Source organism: Elaeis guineensis, chromosome 13 (assembly GCF_000442705.2).
Source record: "Elaeis guineensis isolate ETL-2024a chromosome 13, EG11, whole genome shotgun sequence".
In the NCBI taxonomy this organism is placed as follows: Eukaryota; Viridiplantae; Streptophyta; class Magnoliopsida; order Arecales; family Arecaceae; genus Elaeis; species Elaeis guineensis.
Genome location: NC_026005.2, coordinates 4,211,720 through 4,232,529, shown reverse-complemented (window position 1 = coordinate 4,232,529; position 20,810 = coordinate 4,211,720). Strand labels below are relative to the sequence as shown.

At 39.3% G+C, this 20,810-nt stretch overlaps 1 protein-coding gene and 1 pseudogene across 1 annotated transcript; both read left to right on the top strand.

Moving 5' to 3' along the window:
• The first annotated feature begins 6,533 nt into the window (after nucleotides 1-6,533).
• On the top strand, nucleotides 6,534-8,309 carry LOC105058476 (zinc-finger homeodomain protein 1). Its single transcript, XM_010941425.4, has one exon. The coding sequence runs from the start codon at nucleotides 6,748-6,750 to the stop codon at nucleotides 7,600-7,602; it is 855 nt and encodes a 284-aa protein (XP_010939727.2). The 5' UTR covers nucleotides 6,534-6,747; the 3' UTR covers nucleotides 7,603-8,309.
• A 6,570-nt stretch (nucleotides 8,310-14,879) lies between these two features.
• Nucleotides 14,880-15,615, top strand: LOC105060619 (delta(12)-fatty-acid desaturase FAD2-like; annotated as a pseudogene).
• Nucleotides 15,616-20,810: the final 5,195 nt, after the last annotated feature.

The following is a 20,810-nucleotide window of genomic DNA, read 5'->3' as shown; positions in this document are numbered from 1 at the left end:
AATAATATTTAGTAACACCATAAAAAATAAAAAGTAAAATAAAAAAAATCAAAATAATTACTTTATATGCAAAGCAAAAATTTTTTGCTTTTCAAAACTTACTTTTCTATTTTTTTTTTGCTTCCACATATCTAAAACACCAAACTAAAAAGCAAAAAGCCCGAATCCTTCTCCCTCGTTGAGTTCTTCACCTCCCCACCCCCTTCTCCCTCCTTCCTGAATCATTCTCTCTTATCGAACTCTTCATCTGCCATCCTCAAATATTGCTTTTTACTTTATAACAACAAAGTTATCAAACATATTTTTTATTTTTTTATTTTTACTCAATAATAAAAATAAAAAAAATAAAAAATATTTTTTAAAAATTAAAAATCAAATAGTATAATCAAATGCACCCTAGGTGATCAATGGATGATTCAACCATTGATTCATGCAAAGGAAAGTGAAACCGTTTTTATGCAAACGATACAACCCATTGCCCTATATTGCATAAATAGTTCCCAATCAAGTGATCCATTGTTGAATGGACATACGTATTTTATTGGGTATTTTACTCGATCATGGATGTTCACGTGATAATTGGATGGCTCGTGTTTGAGGCATCCATGCTCTTTGTTTAAGAATGTTGGAGGAGAAATGATTAGTTGATTAGATCTATGGTCGATTTAGGATGAATTAGTAGATACCAATAATTTCATCCTAAATCTACGGTAGATCGGATCCACTTAATAATTTGTCCAACCGAGGGGATATCCATCCACCGGTTTCGAGAGAGAGCAAGGTTCGCACATGCGAGCACACGGGATGTACGTTCGACCAAGTAGATATCAGATAGCTGCTGTGGCTCCTTACATGGAACGTACAGCAGCATGAGGAATTCGAGCACGTGTCATCACCAGCCGCTTTTCCGGCGGTTCCTGCAGCCTTTTCTTCTCTTGTATCCGAGAATCCCATTGCCCGACCTCATGCCCTCCGCCGCTGCAAGCCACAGCTGTCCTCTCTGCCTCGCAGTCTGACGCTCGTGTGTCCGCCCACCCTCGCATGTGATCCCCACATGCTCTCCCTCGTGTGGACTGCACACATACCACGTCCCAAAGGACGAAACCCAAGCTCAGAGCTCTCTCTGTCTCTTGTGATGTACCGGCAGACCCGATTACGTGTCGAGTGTTAAGGATCCTCGGCACCAGTTTTATTAGAGGGAGCCCAGGAGCTGATCCCACCGGGCTAACCTAGCAGTGATTTTAGGACCTTCCTGCAGGCCTCTTCACTGTTGGGACTCACATGAGCAATAGAAAAAGTTAAAAGGGCATCGGTAACTCCAGGAGGAGGGACCGTAACAATGCTAACGTATTGTCTTAATCAAAGAATGTTGTGTTTGTGTTGGTGTTGTGGTGCTCTCGGAAAGGCTCCATCCATCCATCCCGATCCAACATTACCATGTCTCGTTATTCTCGCCAGCAATCAAATGCCTCCATCAAGTGGCAAGATGTGTGAATGATGGATAAGAGGAGGGGGGGGGGCTTTTGTTTTTTGGGATGGAGAAGAGGGTGCACCAGTGATTGGATCTGCTGGTGGGAAAGGGGTGGGCTAACATGTCAAGCCAAACAAGGAAGTGACTAATCATGATACCAGAGAAAGATCATCACTAGTTCTCTTTCAATATGAATTGTTCTTCCTGTCATTCATTCTATAGCTAGCCCATGCTGCATCGCTGTCTTCAAATTCTGACTCAGTCCACAAGCACAAGGGGTTTCTTTTCTACTCCATACAATGTTTTGTCTCTTTTGGAGTATTTTGGGCCGGGGGTCTTGTGTGGGTGTATGGTGGTTGTGTATGGAGAAATGAAACATACGGGCAATAGTGAAGGAGGGAAAAGAGGAACAAAGGCAATGATGGAAGCAGAGATAGGAGACAAAGGAAGAAGCCTTTTATCCCCCTCCCTCCTCTCTCCCTCTCTCTCTCTCTCCCTCTCTCCCATCACTTGGTGGGAATGTCAGTCCACACCCCGCACCTGCTCCTTCCTACCACTGTCGAGGAATCATCCAAACAAATCCCATTTCATGTGGTGTGTGGTCCACCACCTCACCACCCCCATACCTCTTTCTTTCCCCAGGCTACCATAGAAGAGATATCATTCCATTTACTTACTTATGTACACAGGTGCCACATATAATAATATTACAATATCACACATGCAAGCTACATTATAAGCAAAGAAAAAACAAATTAAATAAGACAGCGAGAGATTTAAGTTGGTTTGGTGGGAGATGAGGTGGTGCAAGAAGTGAGAGGAATGTTGGGCTTGGGGCATATAGAGAGAGAAAGACTGGTAGTAATATGGCTCTAAGAAAAGAGGCAAAAAATAAAAGAAAAAGGGAGAAAAGCCTGCGAGGAATAGAAATGGAAATCACGGTCGACTGACCTTTTATCGTCTTGTCAACATCCACCATCCTTTTCCCCGCAAAACCCTCTACACTCTCTCTCTCTCTCTCTCGCCCCCCTCTTTTTTTTTTCTAAACGGTTTCAATAGAGAACAGAGAGAATGAAACGGGGTTCTGAGAACAAAACGAAATGGTGGCATGGGGAGAAAACGGAACGGATCATAATTGAGTTATTTGGTTCGATCTTCGTGGGTTGCTTGTGGATTTGGAATTAGAAAGCGTGAGCTTCTGCTGCTGCTACTGCTACAGTCCCCCCCTCTGCACCAGCTGCATCGCTACAGTATTTTGTCCTTCTCTCTCCATTCCCCTTTTTCTCTCCTTGTTTCTATATCCGTCTGTGGGCATAATTCTCTTTCTCTCTCTAGAGACATTATTCATTGAGCTCATTTTTCTCTCTATCTCTTATGCTAACCCTGCGGTTTCCTGCCAGCTGACAGGCCTGACGTACGGCGTCAGAGCGTCGCGTCAGTGTGACCCGGATGGCCTGGCCCGGCTCACATGACCCCCCCCCACCCCCTGGCCCTTCTCTTCCACCTCCCCTTTCCTCTCTCCTCCCAAACACCAACCAGCTTCCCCTTGCCACGTGCCATTCTCTTAAAAGTGATGGTTTTTGTAACTCATTCAAGTAGGGCCCACTTACTTCGTTTCACTCAGAGTAAAAGGCTGCTTACTGTTGGTAAACAGGCGACTGGATCCTTTCCTCCCCTTCTTATGACCACTCTCGCATCCAGAATTAGATTGGTTTTATCATTATTCTTGGTTAGCATTGTTTGCTTGTTAATTATCTATTCACAATATTTTTTTGGCCATAACTGCTTCCATCCAAGTTCCAAGATGTAACGCGTCCCTTTTTTCAGCAGCTAAGATGCGCGACTTATCCTTCACTCTGGACTATGTCTTCAGTTTCAATTTTTCGTTCCTACTCACGCATGGAGCCATTTTGATATGATAGGTGTTGGCCAGGTGATTCGGCGCCGCAAGTATTAGCGTCACTTGTTCTGTGTCTTACATGTGGTCACCATAATCTCTTATCTCCTCGTTCGGCTTATGTTGGACAAGTGTCTCACTGTCAAGCTAAGCATGTGGTGTGAATGCACTAAAAAGCGGTGGCAGGGGCTGCTACTTAGATCGCATGGAATCTATGCTACATAAAATCTTGGCGTTTAATTAATTACAAACTACAATGTATGAGAAAAGTCACAAACTAAATTTTATTAAAATATAGTTAATAGTAGGAGCAGTACTGTTGCTAGATTTTAACTCAATTATCATAAATTTAAATAGAAGCAGCCTCTTTCTGTATGTATGCAGGATAGGGTTGCGTACATGTCGGTCCTTCCAAAACATCATAATAATCGGAGCTTCATGCACTGAGCTATCTTTTTTTTTTTTTTACAGTTAATAATCTATAATCTAATATCTAAATTGGATCGTAACCATCTCTATCGGTCCCTTGCTTATGCTTAACATCCGCAAGCGGTGAGAAATGAAATGGCACTCGTACTCAGACCCAATTGAGACGGATGGTATGGACCACATTAGGTTAGCTGGGATACAAATATGTGGCATCTAACCTCTTTTCCCAAGATGAGGTTGTTAACAAGGATAAGGCTTTATCTGAACTTCTCATGATATGGAATGGTCGAGATTTTTTTCGAGGGTCCATTGATTTTATCATTTAATTAAAAAGTGGGAACTCCCAACACCCACACATCCACGCCCGTTATTGGAAACCCTGGTGTGATAATGTCAGACCTTGCTCTATACTTTCTTAAGAGGTCAATTACGTACGGCCAACGGTCAAAGTTGTGGCCAACGTCACAAGATGGGTGACCATGGAGGCTGAGAATGGTATAAATGGAGCAGCAACGGGGTGGGGTTTCACATATTTGTTGATTCTAACGGGGCCAGTAATAGCAGTAACAATAAATAAGAAAAGAGGGAATAATGGCGAGATGGGGTGAGTGGGTTATCTTTTTCGAACAGGGCCTTACAAAATGGGTGTTGACGCGTGGAGGGCGTCACGCATGTCGGAGGAGGGACACACGTAGCTCAAGCTGCCTTAAATGCCCACCACTTTTATTTACCTTATTATTTCCTTTGTTTTACTTTGCTTCTAATTTTCCCCTCCCGGAGTAAATCCTTGCGTTAATGTGCACTAGTTGACAACCTTGTCGTACGTCAAAGACGTAGAAAGGCCAGTACCGTTTGCTACGCCAATTTCAATCCACAAGCCCCCGTCAAATCGAATAGTCAAAGATAAGAACTCGATTCTAATCAAAATACTTGATCTCAAAATTCAATTTGAGATCAATTGAGTTTTGTTATCCAAACATGAATCCAACCCTGCATAAAAAGTAAAGCAATACTGATAAGGACGGCTTAATTTGACTCAAATATTAATTAAGCGACGTTGGAGATCTAATCCAAACTCAAGTTCAAAATTTGATTATAATTTTAAAATATAATTAAAATAAATATAATAAAATATTATATTTTAAAAATATTAAATTAATATATATATTATAAATAAAATGTGATTATATATATATTCGATTGATTTTGGGTCTTCAAATCAAATATTTTGCTATTTAAGCTTGTCTCAAAAAATTATTTAAACTATTCGATATCAAAAATAATCAAATCAAATCGAAGTTAGGGTTAAGTCATTCTCGAAGAGCTCACAAGCTCCTCGATCCATTTGCACCCTTGTTTCCCATAGCTAAATTAAAGATTATTTTGTATGAATTTAAGAAAATCATATTTATATTTCAGGATAATAGAATCTTCTTTGAACAAGATTTGAAAACAATAGTAACATGGATTAATGCTAAGATATTTTCATAATATTTGATCCTGATAAATATCAAGAATTGGTTTCATCTTGTCTAACATCTTCTGCACTTACTTACTCTATGAAGTAAATCAAACAGCAAACTGCCTCGTTAGCATTTCAAGTTCAGAAGAGTTTTAACAAATTTGATTTGAGGGCCTTCCTCTTAGTTATCTTATTATATCAGAGCAGATATAGAGATAAAATTAAGAGGATTTAATTTGAAGACTTTTCTTCTAGTTTATCTATTAATTATATTAGGACATATACCTTCATTTTATGTCACTTGTCTGTGATAAAAAAAGAACAAAAAATTCTGCGGAAACCTCCAAAGTTTTTTTTTTCTCTTGCCCTTTTTTCATGCCAAGATGGTCAAAGCTGGAAAAGTGTGGTCTAAATTAACAGACGTTATCATGACATAGTATCCCTCCTAGCAGTTTTGGTGGTCTAAATTGGCAACATACTTCTCAGCATAAAATAGTAGCAGGATTGCGAAGAACAGTGACAGAATAGCTGATGGCTCCCAGAAACTCCAACCCGGACCAGTTTAATGCCATTTTTTACATAAAAATATATTTAATTATGAAGTAACATTTTAGCTAATAGTAATTGTTATAATAATTAATCATCATTATGCAGAAAAAGCAGCCATGCATGTTTAATTAATTTCTTTTACATTAAAACCTAAAATGAGATTTTTCTTTTTATGATTATTATTTACATTATTTAGAATTGTTTTCCCATGATAACTATTTTCTAGTATTAAGTAGTGAAGGCAGTCAAAGATTTGACTAGAAAAAATTATGGTCGTAAATTTCTTTATAAAAAGCTGGATGTATGGATTCAGAGAGGGTCTGTCTTTAAGGTGTACAGGAATTATTGAATTTGAGACCTTCCTGTCAAACTTTAGAAAGAGAAAGAAAAAGATGCCAAAATTGTCTGAAATTATGCGTAATTTTTGTCTAATATTTTCACCGGGTCATTTCACATTGACGCGACGCTTTTGCTATTCACCATGGGGAGTAAAACAGTGAATACCGCGCAAGGTACCAAACCTCCCCGAGTTGGGGTTTAAGAAGAGGAGCGGGGTTGGCTTAGTGCGGTGCTTAAGCTACCGGGTGCAGCCGGTGTACGCGGCCGGCAGCGACCGGCCACACAAGGGATAGTGACCGGAAAGATAGAGAGAGAAAGGGAGAGAGAGAGAGGGAAGATTTCAGAAGAGGGAAGGGAGGGAAGAGAGAGAGAGAGAGAGGGGAGGGGGGGGGGGGGGGGGTTGGGTTATATCATCACAAAGCTCGCAGGCGGTGTGTGAATTGATGGCGTCCACACTCTCTCTTATCTCCTCCTCTAAGCTAAGCTAAGCTAAGCCCGGGAGTTAGAGAAAAGAAAGAGAGAGAGAGAAAGGGAGCGGGGAAGGAGGTCCGGGTCCGATCTCGAGATCTGACCGGGGATCGCCGGTCGACGGATCCGGAGATGGACTTCGACGACCACGACGAGCCAGAGGAGGAGATCGGGCTGCCGGTGGGATCCGGCTACGAGCCACCTCTGGGGAATTCCGGCAGAGGCGGCGGAGGCGGGAAGGTGAGCGGCCTCGGAGGCGTCGGCGGCGGAGGAGGGGAAGGGGGGATGGTGGCGGTCGGGGGGACGGGGGCGCCGGGTAACCGGAAGGTGAGCGGTGGAGGGGGAGGGAGGTACAGAGAGTGCCTCAAGAACCACGCAGTGAGTATCGGGGGGCATGCGGTGGATGGGTGCGGGGAGTTCATGGCGGCGGGAGAGGAGGGGACTTTGGACGCGCTGCGCTGCGCCGCCTGCAGCTGCCATCGGAACTTCCACCGGAAGGAGACTGAGGGCGGCGTCGCCCCCGGAGCCGGCGTGATCGGGGCGGAGTACCACCCCCAGTTCTCCCCTTACTACCGGACGCCGGCGGGGTACCTGCACCACCACCACCACCACATGGCGGCGGCGGCAGCTGCCGCGCAGCAACAACAGCAGCACCGGCCGGCGCCGCTGGCGCTTCCATCGACTTCCGGCGGCGGGGGGCACATGAGGGAGGAGCAGGAGGATATCTCGAACCCGATGATGGGCGGCGGAGGCATGGGCGGCAGCGGGGGAGGGGGGGCATCGGGGTCGGGGAAGAAGAGGTTCCGGACCAAGTTCACGCAGGAGCAGAAGGACAAGATGCTGGCATTCGCGGAGAAGGTGGGGTGGCGGATCCAGAAGCACGATGAGGCGGCGGTGCAGCAGTTCTGCGACGAGACGTGCGTGAAGCGCCACGTGCTCAAGGTCTGGATGCACAACAACAAGCACACGCTGGGTAAGAAACCCTAGCTTGGTCGCCAACCTCACCACACTGCTCTTCGAGAAAGGGGTGGGATGGGAGTTAGGGTTTCTTACTTGGCTTTGCTCCTTTGCTTCTTTCTATGATCAATACTTCTAGCTTTGCTGCTTATCTTCTTCTCTCTAGCTGGGAACTGCTTTAATTGTATCCTTCTTTTTAAGTGTAGCGGTAGTGCTATTTCTAGGGTTTTCTTTTAGACTATCTTTGATTTTATGTTGTTGGAGGATGGGATGGGTATTGGGGGAGACAGGCGGTTGATGGTTTTAATGAATGTGATCTTGGGGATGGGAAGGGAGGTGGGGTGGGGGTGGGAGGGTGCGGAGGGCCATTCTTCATTAACTTGGCATTGTTATTTGTAGTACTTTAGGAGTTGGAGTCAACACATGGGGGCGAACTTGAAGGTTGAGCTGGTAGTGACGATGGATGTAGGAGGGAGGGAGAGGGGGTGAGGGAAGAGGGAAGATTGCTATTTGATAAAGAGAGAGAGAGAGAGAGAGAGAGAGTTTGGTTTGTTGGGGAGTGGGTGGGTGGTGATGGGGTACTGTTGGATTCCCCTCCCCTTTCTTTCTTTCTTTCTTCTCTAGCTCATCTTCTGATCCTCTGTATGTATCTCAAGAACGACAACAGTTCCACGAGCTGTTTTATGAGACTCGAAACGTGTCCTCCATGCAATTCTCTACCTGCATTTCCGACTGCATCTATGCTTTGTTATATTGTGTTGTATGCGTGCTTGTCTCTTGTGTTTTTGTTGGTTTGAGGGAAGGAAAGGCCTCCACACTCTTTTTTATTCTCTTCCTCTCCACTCTTTCGCCTTTCTTTCGTAGTTATTAAGACCTTTATAAACCAAGCCCTCAAGAGAGAGAACGTGAGGTGGTTGCGAAGAGAAGCAGCAGTGACTGCGATTCCGTAGGAGAGGAATTGAATGAAGAGACTTGAATTCCTCCTTATATATTCTCTTTCTTTCTTTCATTGCCCTCTCATTCCCTCTTCTTCACTCACCTCTCTCTCTCTCTCTCCCATCTCTAACGTTGAGATGATCTCCAGCTTTCTGGTTTTACTTGCTGCCATAAATGGGCAGTTGCATCGGCCATGGATGAGAATCACGAGATCTCTTTCTCTCACTCCCTCTCTCTCTCTACTGTTATCTGAGGTTATATACATTATTATTAGCCATCCTCAACCTGGAGCTGCACCTGGGAGGCATTAAATACTAGTATCATATCACCTTCTGGTGAGTAAGTGAGTGCAGCTCCTTGCCATTAAGTACTCTGATGGTAGCTGTTGGAGCTTTGTCCACTTCCGCACCCTCTGGTCCTGGTCTATAATTGTCTCGGTCCCAAGACCAAGTTCCCCTGAGCTTGCACAAAGAAGAAGAAGAAGAAGAGAAGAGAAGAAAGATGACGGCCTTTAAATGAAACACTACGGAGACCGCATGCTCTCTTGTTCCTTCTGTTCGACTGCCCCCCTTAGCTTCTCGGAGGCCGCCATCTTTCTCGAAACCTCCAAACACATCCGAAGAAGCCAGCCCTGTGAGTCCTCCTCACGATACCACAGCGTTGACCCTCCGATGGCCCGACAACTTCGTCTCCGTGTGCGGACTCCTCCTTAGGTCTTAAAGGCAGAGAGAGAGAGAGAGGGGGGATGGGTCGGGTGGCGATCTCTGGGGGATTCGAAGGTACAACTTAGTTTGAAGCGGTCGTTGAATAATTAGGGCCTCGGTCCGTGGAGACCAGGAATTGCCCGTGTGGCAAGGTCCGTAGGAATATGATAGCTAATAAATGGGTGCCGGTGCAAGTGGTCCACCATCCCATCAATTCTCGGGTCCGGGATCGAACTCAGAGGGAGTGGAGGAGGGCTGGTGGATCCGAGGCATTGATGGAGGAGTGGTCCCTTGGAAAAGCTGGACCAGTGTTTTGGTCGCCCAACCTAAGACCCACACAAGTGGGGCCCATGAATGGGATATGGTCTCTTTTTTGGGTTGTCTTCTTCTTCTTCTAGGTTTTGGGGGACTTGTCATGAAAGCTTGAGCTGCTTCTCCTGGCTCCCTCTTCCCCGTGGGATTCTGTTAGAAGAAAAGGGCCATCAGAGGTTGCCCCTGAGCTCGGAACTGGATTGCCTGATAAGGGATGGGGAGGGAGGGATGAGGTGACCGGATCTAGTGCATGAATTAATGTGTGCTGTCTCCCGAGAGGAGGGATGTCTCCCGTGAGGGAGGAGGGTGGTTTACTCTCATAGACCTGCTAAGTTAGCTAGAAGAGTTGTGGAGGCCCAGAGTGCTTGTTTTGTCTGGCAGGAGAGCAAAGTTGAAGCAGAGATCATTGGCATCTAAATTTTGTTGATGGTTGTAACATACATATATCTTGTCTTCTTCTTTTTTCCTTTTTTTCTCTCTTTTGAGTTGCAACACCATCTTTAATTTGTTAAATGAAGCGTTTTCCCATGCCTCAGAGAGAGAGAGAGAGAGAGCTTTTAGTAAAATCGGGTTATTATTATTATTATTATTATTTTTTTCCTTTGTTTCTGTATATTTATGACTTAGCTACTTCACTCTCACTAGGCAATTTTCAGATTATGGTAATTTTTTTTGACCATAAAGTGGGGAAGGCAAGAAACTTCCCCCAGCAATTTTACCCAATAGAGTAAAATGTACAAAATAAAGATTGAAAGAAGTCAGAGGTTTACGGTAATTGAATCACATTATGAGTAATATGCATATTAATTGTGTAACGTGCTCCTTTTTTTTTTTTTTTTTTTGGTAATAAGTGTAACATGCTTCTTTGAGGCATAATGGATGGAACAAAATCTATGGCCATCATACAGTGGCGCATAATTTTAGCATAAAGAAGTTTTCATGGCACTCCCTTTGGGCTGTATCTTTATGTACCACCATGAACTGCGACTCCAACGCTTGCGAATTACTTGATCTTCCATCTTTGAGATTTTTTAATAAAATGTTATAATATTGTCTAGTCACATCTAGAGGGACGTGCAACTTAAATGTCTTCATCTAGAAGTAAACATAGGTTACAAGCGTATATTTGCTTGATTCTAACTATTTGTTGATCGATCATTTTCAGTTTTGTTCCTCACAAAGTTATCTGAGGTCATATTTCTGAATTTGGTCTAGCATAGAGATCACACTTGAGATTCCTGGGATCCAAGTATAAAACTGAAGATGCATTGCTTATTCCTAATCAAAATATAGCCCTAGCTAGAGGATATTTAATGACCTATTGTAATTGATGTGACTGCAAAGCATATAAATTTATATTGCAAATTTCAATTGGTGCGCTGCTTATCTAAATTATTCATTTTAGTCCTAATTCAAGAGATCCAACAGTAGCTCAAGTCCTCATAATGTGGGGAACCAAAACAATTGAAATATAGAGGTTAACCAACATCTTAGCTGGTTGGAATAGTCAGTGTATATTAGTATACCATCTTGAAGGTGTAGCACTGAATTCCTTACTGAAAAATGGGTGTCCACAGAATTTCAGCAAACACAACAGTGCCACCTTACCAAACCACAAAATTGAATATTGTTTCTAGTAATTGTTCACCCTCTTTTAGTTCCACGGCATTCCATATACCCTTCCCTCATCCTCCATGGAAATTTACCTTCGAAGTAGCTTCAGTCCATGTATGTATGCAATCTTTTGCATTTCTATTCATCGAAGTAACTTATGTTGATAAAATAGAAACTTTTATGTTGTAACAAGAATTATTAGGAGTTTCAGACTTTTATCTTGGTAAAGGGACCAAAAATCTTCTTGAAATTTTTTTAACAAAATTATTCTCATGATTGATTAAATGTGTTTGTTGTGCCTCTGCTCTGGTTGGAAAATGTTACAGCACGGATAATTAATAATCCACTCGTGATGAACTGAGGCTGAGGCTTGCCATAGTAGTGACACTCCTTTGCTGAGCCATCAAAGTTTTTTACAGGCTCGAGGGCATATCCAAGAATTTGGACTAGGTAATTATAGTGCAGGCGGGTCTTCCTCTTTCGAAAAAAAAAAAAAAAAGTTAATAATTTACTTGCTTTCAGTAGATGTTCCCAATTATGTTTTCTTTCAGTAGCCTTTACCTCTTGTTCCTTGAGCTTTCTGAGCATTAACAGATGCTTTCTCTGATATAAGACATTCCATGAAGAAAGTGATGGAGAAGGATTAGGCATTAGCTTCCTCGAATCCTTCGACCTTTCGATAAACTTAGGATCTTTTATATGGGGCCTATTTGATGATCTTATAAATTGCCTTAAACTAGAGCAAAGCATGAGATCTTTGCAATGTTGTTCAGGGTACTTGAAGGAGAGGTGCAGGTGACTTTCTCACTAAGAGTTAATGGTTTTTGTTGCATCTAAGCTTACAATGAGGTATTTGAAGGGTAAGATGTATAATTGACTTTCAATCTAATACGGGAAAAGTGTCCAGTGGAGCTAGTGAAGGTCTTTATATGTTTCTGTGAAGAGTTAAGAGGATATTGGAGAATATATATAGATCAGAAAATTATTAGATTTAATTAATGAACTGTTTTATTTCAATTTAACAACTGGAAAATTATTTAGATTAAGATAGATTTTGATTTAATGAACTATTTGATTTTAATGTAAGAATATTTCCTTCTAGGCTTGAGGCAAGTAAGATATATAAAACCGAAAGATCTTGTTGTTAGCTTGTTGCCTCTTTTAAGTGCTTGATTTTGGAATTTATGATATAATTTTTTTTCCCACTAGATTGTTCAGTTCATCCCATAGAAAAATATACTAAATTAGTAGATTAGGCCTAACGATTAGACAATAAATAAGTACATAAATAATTCAAGGAATTACTAGACCTGTTATGGTCCAATTGGGCTATTTCAGATCTGTCTAGACAAGTTTGAGAGCAAGATCACAAAAAATAGGGGATTTCTTTTCACAGCAAAATTTCTATGCAATGTAATTTCACTTCACTTATAGTTTCCGGCTTTCCCTTTTTTTTTTTTTTCCCTTCTAATCCAAATCAAGAATCATTCAAATGTTTTTTTTGGGGACAATAAGATTGGATTAAAAAAGGAACCTTAGAACAAAAAAAAAGAAGAAAAGAATAGCTTTAAGTCGAGGTAAACACTTCTTACTATTTTATCAGAGTACAGCAAGCCAAAATGAAAATGGAAAAAAAATCATTTAAAGAGAAAAAAGAATTAAACTATTTCTAAGATATGTTAAATTTCATATTACAAAAGATATAATATCTAGTAATACAAGCAAAGAAATAAATCTACCATAAATAAATATTAACCAAAAGACAAGAAGAAAGTAAGATTTTTTTTTTTTAACAAACAAGTACTGATATAATCATTGAAAACACTAAGCTACCATCATCATATATGGTGTAAAGATTATACGGAACAAAAAGAACAAACATTCAACTTTGTGCACTAGATACAAACAATCTATGAGAGTCAAACAAGCTTAAGTTGCACCTAAATGCTATAAACCTACACAACTTAAAAGGAGTTTTTTTTGGTAGACCACAGCTTAAAAGGAGTTTGAAACTGAAAAAGACACCTAATTGGCATTTATAATTAAAAACTAAGAAGAAAGAAATTAAATTTTCTAGAATTTGGATTTAAGATAAGTTAGCCTGGTTTGACTTTCTTTAGGCTTGGACAAACTAATTGGTCCTATAACAACTGGCTTCTTGCTGTTTCTTACGAACATCGTTTGATAAATTGGAAAATTTAAAGTATAAAAGATGCTTATTTTTTCAATGTAGAAAACAAAATGAATGTTGACTACACCTCATGTTTTATGTTTGACAAACATAGTTATTACTAAATTAGATACAAGTAAACTGTGCAGACTATAGATCCTAAGGCATATGAAAGATAAATATATTAAATTATTTTTAAATCTTAAAGAATAAATTAGAAAGAGATTAAAATTGTCTTTTCCCATCTGCAATAATCCACTCCATTTAGTTTGCAATGACAACGTTTCCATAGCTTTTGCTAGTTTCAAACCGACAATGACTAGTTGTTACCACTTGTAGGATAACTTCTATTAAAATGCTTAATGTAAACTATTATAAAAGAAGATACCAATAAAAGCTGTTACAAAAAAAGATGAGGTTTATAAATTTTATTGAATATAAATTAAAAATATTACATACAAAATTTAAAAGGAACAAAATAATTAATTAAAATGCTCATAAGTTAAAATAAAAATAATAATTTTTAATTTTCTATCCTTTTTAAGTTATATAAATTAATTTCACAACTTAGATAATGAAGAACTAACAAAGTTAGAAAAACCAATTGAATAACTTTGTGTAAAGGAGAAAATATTAGAAAAGAAATAGCATGAATGTTGACTAAATGAAACATAATGCTTTTCTTAGTAAGGCAGCTCGAAGTTTATTTACATTAAATATCAAATTTAAAAATTGGATAATTTTATTTCTTTTTAAATTTGTTCTCTATTTCATAAGATGTTATGCATGTATACGTGATCAGAGAAGCATTATGCACATTAGTATTAATATAGATAAATAAATTTTACTGGAGAAAATTAATTGTGCTTTAAAACAAATAGATTTATTAGCATGCATAAAAACTAAGATGTTGCATACGAAATTATAATAGGCTACCAACCAAGTTCGATAGGCATTATGTGCTTCTCTTTGTGGTAAGAGCTAAAGAGATACTTCAAATTTACAATATCTAAAAATAATCATGTTAATCAAAAAAGCATTCTTGATTTTTAACTTATTTTCAAATCTAGTGTCATGTGCTCAACCACCTAATACATGCAATTACATATGTTAATCCAGCACAATTTTTAGCAACTAATAAATCTTTGTTTTTTTTTTTAAATGTGTGTTATTTGTTTACCCCTTTAACATGCATGAATCAAAATTTTAGGTTTTAATCAACAAGTCCACATATTCTACCAATGCATGCAAGTGCAACAACAAACATAATACAAATCAACCAAATTAAACTAAGTTTACAAAAATTTTTAAGAAAAAGATCCATTAGGGGGGTGTTTTGTTAGGGTAGCTAAGATCTGGAATGAGAATCGAAATGGATGACTTCCATTCCAACTGTTTGGTTGGAAGGAGTTTCATTCTGATTTTCATTTCAGAGAAGAATGAAAATGATCTATTTCTCCCGTAATCAAATCCGGACTCACCCCAATGGAGTCAAATCTCATTCCATTAGAATGAGGTTAAAAAAAAAATCATCTACCCTCGATCATCTTCTCGTGAAGGAGGGAGCCGCCATGGCCCTTGACGATGTTGAGCGACGGGTCGACCTCATTGACGCCATCAATGGAGAGGTCGACGATGGGGTGGGCATGGAGGTCGGAGAGGGGGATGCCATTGGTGGTCCCTGACGGAGAAGCCTCCATTCACATTGAGCCAAATCAAAAAGACCATCCCCCTGCATTGCTTCGAGCGCTCCGTTCTCCGCTCTTACGTCGTCCATGACCTCACCATCTCTGCCACCCTTCTCTACATGGCCCTCACTGTCACTCGGCCCTATCCAAGCCGCTGCTCTGTCTCACCGTCGAGCCCTTCTATTGGGCCGCCCAGGGCTGCAACCTCACCGACATCTAGGTCATCGCCCACGAGTGTGGCCACCATGCTTTCTCTGACTCCTCCCTCTTCGATGACGTCGTCGGCCTTGTCCTCTACTCTATTCCCCTCGTCCCTTACTTCTCCTAGAAGATCAGCCACCACTGCCATCACTCCAACATCGACTCCCTCGACTACGATGAGGTCTTCATCCCCAAGATCAAGTCCGCCCTCCTCTAATATAGCAAGTACCTCAACAACCCCCCCGGTCATCTCCTCACCATGGTGGTGACCCTAACCCTCGGTTGGCCCCTGTACCTCGATGTCCAAGGCACTATGGAGGAAGGGGAAGGAGTGCATCTACGTAGAGCCAGACAAGAGGGAAGCAAGGAAGGGCGTGTTCTGGTGTCAGAACAAGTTCTGAACTTGAGGGATTACTAGAGACAGAAGATGTTAGGATGATTTCAAGACACTTGAGATAATGCCCAGCTGAGCCGAGATCTATGCGAAGCTTCTAGGTTGCTGTAGAGCCCGATGATCTCACTCGCCAGCACTCTGCAAGCCCCAAGAAGACTCTAGAAATAGCCCTTCAGATGCATATTAATGATAATTTTTTTTAATGATAATTTTTTTAAAAAATTAAAGATATTATTATTATGTTTAATTTTAATTTAATATTAATTTTTAAAATAATTAATTTTTAAAAATTTTAGTTAAGAATAAAAATAAAAATTTGAGTTGACTTCGATTTCTATCTTTATATGAACCAAACAACAACAATGAAAATCATCCATTCCAATTCCGATCACAAACCAATTATTTCAGATGATTTGATCATTCCGATTCTGATTCCAATCCATTTTATTTTGATTCCGATTTTAATCGCGAATCAAACACCCCCTAACATCATACGGAGGATCGGGACCAAAGAATGCAAGGAATCAATTGTAAAACAAAATATAGCTAATGATGCAACCTATCCTACATGCTAAATAGTCATTATCATTATTTAGTCAACTACTATAATCAGGGAATATGCTTAGGGGCATCCATCATTATCATCATTTAGTCAACTACTATAATCAGGGATCGAATATGCTTAGAGTTATCGATGAATTGCACATGAGAAATTTATTGAACCCAAGACACTAAATTGGCAACTACACAATCAACCAACCTACCATGTTTGGAAGTGGCACCAAACCCTCCTTGTCACTTGATGGGAGGATTCTTCTTGTATACCTTACAGGATCCATGTCAGCATTACTCTGTATCAAGTATGCATCATAAATGTTATGGTAAAAATAATAAAGACATCAAATTATTGCTCTACATATCCTTTATTGCAATGATCAATCGAGTCATACGGAGAAAGTATAAAACTTTGAATGCAGATCTAACATATGCACCTTGTTGTTTATATTTTTTTCACCTAGGTACTATGTCATATTAGCTATAAAATGCCATATTTTAAAAAATATAGGTTATTGAGAATTTAATTAGAAGAGAGGGAGGCCTATTCTCTTTTTAATATTGAATCACTTAATTATCATTGTGGTTTAGGCATGTTTTGTGGTTAGTAAATAGTGGTTGTTTAGAGTTGGAATTTTAGCATTATCGATATTATAATAGAAACTATGCTCCAACATAATTTTGATGGATACCTTAGATTGCCCTCAATTACCATAACTTCACCTATAATCTTTTCACACTATAGTTTAAGTAGCGGTTTGTAAGCTCAATTATTGCAACTTCTTTTTTTTTGGGGGGGGGGGAGATGGTTGTTTCATTACCAAGTGTAAATTTATTTTTACTGTAGTAATTGATTATTTAAAAAATTTAAAAAATAATTTTAGACGAGCCATTCAAATGAATACCCTAGATTTCTCTTAATTACCATAACTTTACCTACAATATTTTCATATTATAGTTTGAGTAGCAGTTTGTAAGCCTAATTGTTGCAACTTCTTGTCTTCTTCTAGGACGGTCATTCATTACCAAGTGTAAATTCATATTTATTAGTTTAATTGATTTGTCAAAAGCATGAAAGATGATTTAAGGCACGCCATTCATCCTTAATGTTGCTTTAGTTATTTTGTTTATGATTGGTTCAATGATCAATGAAAAGGTTGATAGGTATCTTTTCTTCCTAGAGAGAGAGAGAGAGAGAGGAGTTGCTTTTCTGAAAAGAAAAAGTAAATTTATGTATAACTCTAGCTAGGTAATACAACCCAAATGCTGCAAAGCCAACCAATGGTCACAAAGGTTTCTAGAAAAGTCGTACTTAAGTAGCCTCAATACAAAAGAAAGCAATCAATTGTAACTCCATGTACATTTCCATCAACCTCATGCCTCCTTCAAACTACTGGGCCACCCCTGCTTGCTTTGTAACAGAAAACTTTATAAATTGTAGAACAACAATTCTCCAGTCAGAGAAGATGCCAGAAAGATCTCTCTGCTCGCTCCTCAGCAACTCTGATTAAAGCATTATGTAGACATATAAAATGAGCCACAACACTACTCTGCCGTCAAGCCGGGCCTGGTGGCATCCAACCTACACTTATATTACTGTCAGAAGGACAAGTTCCATGCTCCATGGCAGCCATCCATTGGGGCACGGAACCGTGGGATCCACACACAAAGAGAGAGGAGTTCTTTGGATGTGGCTTTGGAACTTTATGCCATTATGCTTCCAAGGTGCATGTGCTTGCAGTCTAGGTTCTAGAAAGCACACAGCAAAAGCTACCATAAGAAGACATCAATTCCGTGGGATGGAATCCTCTTTCGAACACTAAAGTTGAGCTGCCGCTGGGAAACGCAGCCTGCTTTACCAAGCTGGTGGAGGGGCAGCAAAAGAGCAGGAGCCACGCCTATTTTGGACTCTCCAACTCCTCCTTTTTTTTTCATGTTTCTCTTTCTTTCTATGTAATTCCCCTTTTTTTTTTTTTTTTTTCTGCATCTCCACCCAATTTACTCAACTTAATTTAGATCTTAAAATGTATGATCCTTTATTATTTTGTGAAAAGTAAAATAAATAAAAGTCCTTATCTTATATGCATTATGAGTGCTGAAGTTTAGTATTAGTAGGCAGAAAGAGAGATGTGGACTTGAATTTGCTGCTATGATATCCTTACTTTTGGGTGCGATCATATCTGTACCAATACGTCGGATTCTATTAAAATTTTGCAGTTAACATATTTGGACGAAAGTAGTATTATAGGATCGATGACTCTCTAAAAAGTTCTAGTGTTGCACCTCTTTATTGAGTCAAGAAACTAAGATAAGGCTTTCAAGTATATTTCAAACTGTTATGCTTCCCGCTTGGCTTGTGGGATATCGCCAATGCCCTTTGATTTTGCAGGCTCGAAAAGAATTGGATGGATTCTATTTTCCCTGGACCTAGAATTAGAATAGAAGGAGCTTTTGACCTATAACTGGCTATTATCCTTAACTTGCTTGTTGGCGGAAGGAAAATTATGGTTGCAATCCTTAACGCTCCAAAAAGCTGGCTGGGAACTGGAATAGAACTATCAGGAAAAAAAATGCATTGATTATCTATAGATATAGTAGATATTGTAATCAATTCACCAGGTGACCCACCAGATTCTTTTTTGAGTTGCATGCTCGCTAATAGTTCTTATATGAAAGAAGGAATGACAAAATTTAGTTAGTTGTTTTCTTGGGTTTCGTATAAGGAAAAACTTCATATCTGGTTAGATTTACTGCTTTCATTTCATACCCGCATTAATGCACCAGATCTTATCAGAATTCTATAGTTCAGTATGCTTGGATGAAAGTAGTACTATAGGATTGATGATCCCTGAAAAGTTCTTGTGTTGCAACTCCTTTCTCAGAATTTTAAGTTAAAGATGCCCTTACTTTTGCGTGCTTGGGCAAGAGTAGTATTAGAATGGATGATCCTTACGAAGTCCTTGTGTTGCACCTCTTTCCTCAAAAATTTAAATTAAAGAAACCCTTGCTTTTTTTGCCTCGATCCACATTGATGTATGTTTTATATCTCTCCACGTGCCTCTTAACAGACTTATGATTCCTTTCACTTTTGTGTGTTCACTTTTTCCTTTGTAAGAAAATTCATATTTCATATTTAGTACGACATAATTAAGAGAAAAGAGAACTATATGAGATTAAACTGAGAAATATTTATATTTATAAAAACACATATAGTATTTTTTAAATTTACTTTGAACAATATTAATCACTTGGATCACAAGTGCCAAAAAGGATTTTCAATAACTGCAAAGTCCTCAAGATGAATGCATGATGAGATTGGCTGTGCGCGCTACCAAGTTAAGTTGGGTTTGATGGGCTCCCAAACTGGAGCCTCGATTATTAGAGGATCCAGGTCTAAATTTTGATCCAAACTCTACCAATTTCATAGTTGAAATGAGTCCAAGTCTAAAGAATTCTTTTTTTAATTTGACCTTGTAACATATGTAGGCGATTCTGAGAAACCCATAGATTCCACAGGTTTGAATTGAGTATATTAGATTCGTACGTACCCTATCCTTGTTGAGGTCCATATCCTGCACAGTATTGCTACTTACTATACAAAATTCCTTCATGTTCTTAAAATAATTCACCAGCAACATAATTTGATATGTAAATAATGAATTTTGTAAACAATATAAAGGTAATTGATGACATGTCTATTAATTTTGATATGTATTTTTTCACTTACATGTTTAATTTCAATTACATTAGAAGGCAAATTGTGAAATCGAATGATGTTAGGTGTTCTTATAACATTATAATATTCAAGATAAACAGCTTTATTTAATTGCGAAAGAAAAATCTCATTAGTCATGCATTTTAAGTTTAACCCATGAAAGATATAGAAGCAGCCATCAAACTGTAAATTCACAGACCTCATGAAAATTAAGCCATCTCTTATCATTGAGATTGTTATATGTAGATTTCTATGTTTTTCTTTTTTTAATACAATAATACAATTATCCAAGAGGTCCTCGTTCTCTTATATAACATGCAGGAAATCCTTTCATTTTGCTTCGAGAAATATGGAGTCAGCATGCACAGCCAAATAGTAATAACATGGACCATTATTATTTCAAAAAGCGATTGCATGGATTACCTTACCACTGATATAAACATGATCCAACGACTAATAATATGCGTTGTCATGTAGTTTCCAAATAGAGGTATGCCAATTGGCACTTCATGAGCAGCAGACAATTGCATCATATTCCAAATACTTCTCTTAATTTACCAAGTATATATCATTTTGATTCCTTAGATAAGCTCCAAAATTAGCACATGATACATCTTGATTCTTGGAAGGGCACCAATGTTTTATTATGCTTAGCTTCCAACAATGTGAATGATTGATAGGCCCCTAGTCAGACTTGACATCGACCTTTCATGGGAGAAAAAGGCATGCAAGAAAGAGTCAGTACGTTTGAGGGGATCTCATACATGCCATCTTACAATTCCAGTTGTAGATAAACATCAGCACAGGCTGGCCTGACCACTTCTACTACTCTCCATTAATTTCTGTGCTTAGGTAAACACAAACAGTATTAGAATTTTGTTTTCAAACAGAAATGATTGAAGATGCCAGCTGACCAAAATAGTAAAGCTTTTGATTTCTACACCAAGTT